Genomic DNA, 3,067 nt, shown 5'->3' on the forward strand with positions numbered 1-3,067 from the left:
TGCAGGGCAGACTGCAAGTGATGGTGAGTGCATGGGCGTCAGCGGCGGTTCGCACGAAGAGATCATTCACGAGCTGCTAGGTAGGGTAGTGGGAGTGAAGAGCCAAGAGCTGGCCCGGAGCAGACTCGGGTATAGGATGGTTCGCGGCGAAGGCTTACAGTGGTGTTGCCTGCGCCACGGGCAGGAGCGACCGACGGTACTTTCCAGCTGGCCAGGGCGCCACGCACGATGGCTTCTAGAAGAAGTTGTTGGCGATGCTACTGCGCTGGGCCAGGGAAGCCTGCGTTGAACGGCGGCGTGAGTGCTCACTCGCAGACGCAGACGCTTGGAGTCGTCTCCATGCTCCGGCTCTAGTAGGGGCGCGTACCAGAAACCATGTGGCCGTGCGCGCCTCTCTCCCAAAGTTGCCTCGGCCGGCAGTGCCGTATTTCAAACTCGAAGCCGGCGCTGGCCAGGCCGAGAGTCCACGGGTCATAAAGCCAGTATATGTTAACGGGCAGCCGTTGCATCGCTGCATCTGCATTCCGCCCATCGCCCCGTCACTCGCATCGCATAATCCGAGATCGCCCTTCGTCAGAGTTGCATTTTTGGCAGGAGCGACGCATACAGAGCACAGTAGCGCCAGCCCGCAATTGGCCGTATCCACCCACCGTGCAGGGATCCTCGAGGTCGGCCGCTCTGCCCATACTAACCCTCGTCGTCACCGCTCCCACTTGCGCATATAATCTACCGCGCCCCGGCACGGCTATTCCACGTAAATTCACTGGCATAATATTCAGCATATCGACTATTCCAGTTACACTCAGACACATTTGAACACCATTATTATTCGGTGTTCCCTCGTTAACGACCACTGCCGACGACGCCACACACCCGCACAGTCATCTGAAACTGCGCCTAACGAGTCGCCGTTCCACTAGCATTCGTCCCCACTGCCCTCTCTACCCTTCACCTCGCCCACCGTGAAGCTGGATTCCTACGAGCACCCGCCACCCCTCTCCCACTCGCCGCGCGAATCCACCGCAGCGAGCACGCCCATCTCCACGCCTGTCGAGCAGCCCGCATCGCCGCAGTTTGGGCGTGGGAACAAGGACCCGAGCGCCGCCCTCCACCACCTCTGGCACCGCAAGCCCACGGAGCTTGTGGCCCGCCGCCAGCCCGACGAGGACGTGCTATTCGAAGACGCGGGCGACTGCAGCTTTCCCCTCTTCCCTGAGGAGCCGCAAGTCCACAGCGGCTTCGCAGACATGGCTACCGCCTCGCCCATCGACATCCAGACGCCCCCGCGCTATGGCTCCAACTCACCCCAGAACCAGACGTCCAACCTGACGTCGGCCCTGCGCCAGGCCGAGGCCCAGCCCGACATGGCCACCACACCGGGTCTGCTCAACCCGAACAACTTTGAGTTCAACAATGGCCGCCCGAGCATTGGCGAGCGCCACCCCTCCATCAGCATGCTCGGCTCTTCTTTCTACGGCAACAGCGGCGCCCGCCCCATCACCATGAAGGACCGTGGGCGCCGCGAGAGCACCAACATGGGTAGCTTCGCAGGTGGCATGAGCTGGGGCGGCCACTCGGTCGGGTCCTGGATCCGCGACGAGTAAGTATCCACTTATCCCCAGTTGTAACAGCCCAAATTAACATTGGCACCAGCATCATGATGGGTACCTCACCCGCGCCCTTTGTGCAAAACTCGCCTTCCTTCCACTCGTCGTCCTACCTGCCCAAGATGGAAGCCGCCTTTATGAAGGACTTCACATGCTGCGGCCTCACCCTCGCCTCCCTGCACGACCTCCTGCAGCACTTCGAGGAGACGCACGCCAACGCACCGGCCGCCCGCCCACAGCAGCAGCAGCAGCAGCCACAGAACGGCTTCACGGCCACATCCGGTGCCCCGACCAGCTCCATTGCACCGAGCCAGACACAGGGCGACCCGGCCTTCAACACACAGAATGGCTTCCAGTCGCGCTCCGGCTCAATAGGCGCCCCCCGCCAGCGCATCGGCTCCGTCAGCCGCTCCAACTTGTCGACTGTGCAGGACATGGACACGCTGGACGACATGGACATGGACGACATCAACTTTGACAACCTCGGCCCCATCGAGGAGCAGCAGAACATGCAGCAATTCCCCGTCCAGAACCAGTTCAACCAGAACCAGAACCAGCAGCCCCAGCTCAACGTCAACGTCAACCTCGCCAACAACATGCAAAATCACCAGGGCATGCGCACATCGACACCCACCACACCGTCTGCCTCGCAGCAGTTCAACCTCCAGAACAACCCCACCGTCTCGTCGGTCAACACCCCCACCATGGGCACCATGCCAATGCAAAACCACAACCTGACATCGCCCGAATCCTCACACCCGGGCACTCCGGCTGAGCTCGACATGGACTTTGGCGGTTTCAATCCAATGATGGGCATGGACATGAACATGAACATGGGCATGAACTTCGCCAACGGCAACGGCAACTTTGGCATGGGCGCGTTCGACAACAACGGCACAATCGACCAGCCCGGCAAGCGTCTGTTCAGCAAGCAGGGCGGCGGCCTCAACCAGGCTCAGCTACAAGCTGCGCTCAAGAACTACCAGCTCAGCGGAAACGACCAGAGCGAGATGGCCAGGAGATTACGGGAGCAGCAGCTCATCAACGGCGCGAGCATACCCCAATTCCCCTTCCCCGAGGAGGTCAAGCCATTCCGATGCCCAGTCATTGGCTGCGAGAAGGCATACAAGAACCAGAACGGTCTCAAGTACCACAAGCAGCACGGTCACCAGAACCAGCAACTCAAGGAGAACGACGATGGTACCTTTTCGATTGTCGACCCTCTCACATCCATCCCCTACCCGGGAACTGTTGGTATGGAGAAGGAGAAGCCATACCGCTGCGAGGTTTGCGGCAAGCGATACAAGAACCTCAACGGTCTCAAGTACCACCGCTCCCACGCTCCCCACTGCAACCCTGAGTTGGCGATGCAGAAGCTTGGTCTCACCTCGAATCTGCAAAATCTCCAGAACGCGAATGTCGCTGGTGCTGGAATGGGCATCGACCCCTCCATGTTCTAG

The 3,067-nt window shown here is 60.4% G+C and overlaps 1 protein-coding gene across 1 annotated transcript; it reads left to right on the plus strand.

Moving 5' to 3' along the window:
* Window positions 1-375: 375 nt before the first annotated feature.
* On the plus strand, window positions 376-3,067 carry J4E90_004572 (uncharacterized protein; the record flags this gene model as incomplete). Its single annotated transcript, XM_051434137.1, has 4 exons — window positions 376-383; window positions 456-462; window positions 921-1,600; window positions 1,654-3,067. 4 exons carry the CDS (start codon window positions 376-378, stop codon window positions 3,065-3,067), a joined length of 2,109 nt encoding a protein of 702 aa, XP_051292655.1.

The sequence above is a fragment of the Alternaria incomplexa genome (assembly GCF_024043165.1).
Source record: "Alternaria incomplexa strain BMP 0042 chromosome Unknown scaffold_5, whole genome shotgun sequence".
Classification (NCBI taxonomy): Eukaryota; Fungi; Ascomycota; class Dothideomycetes; order Pleosporales; family Pleosporaceae; genus Alternaria; species Alternaria incomplexa.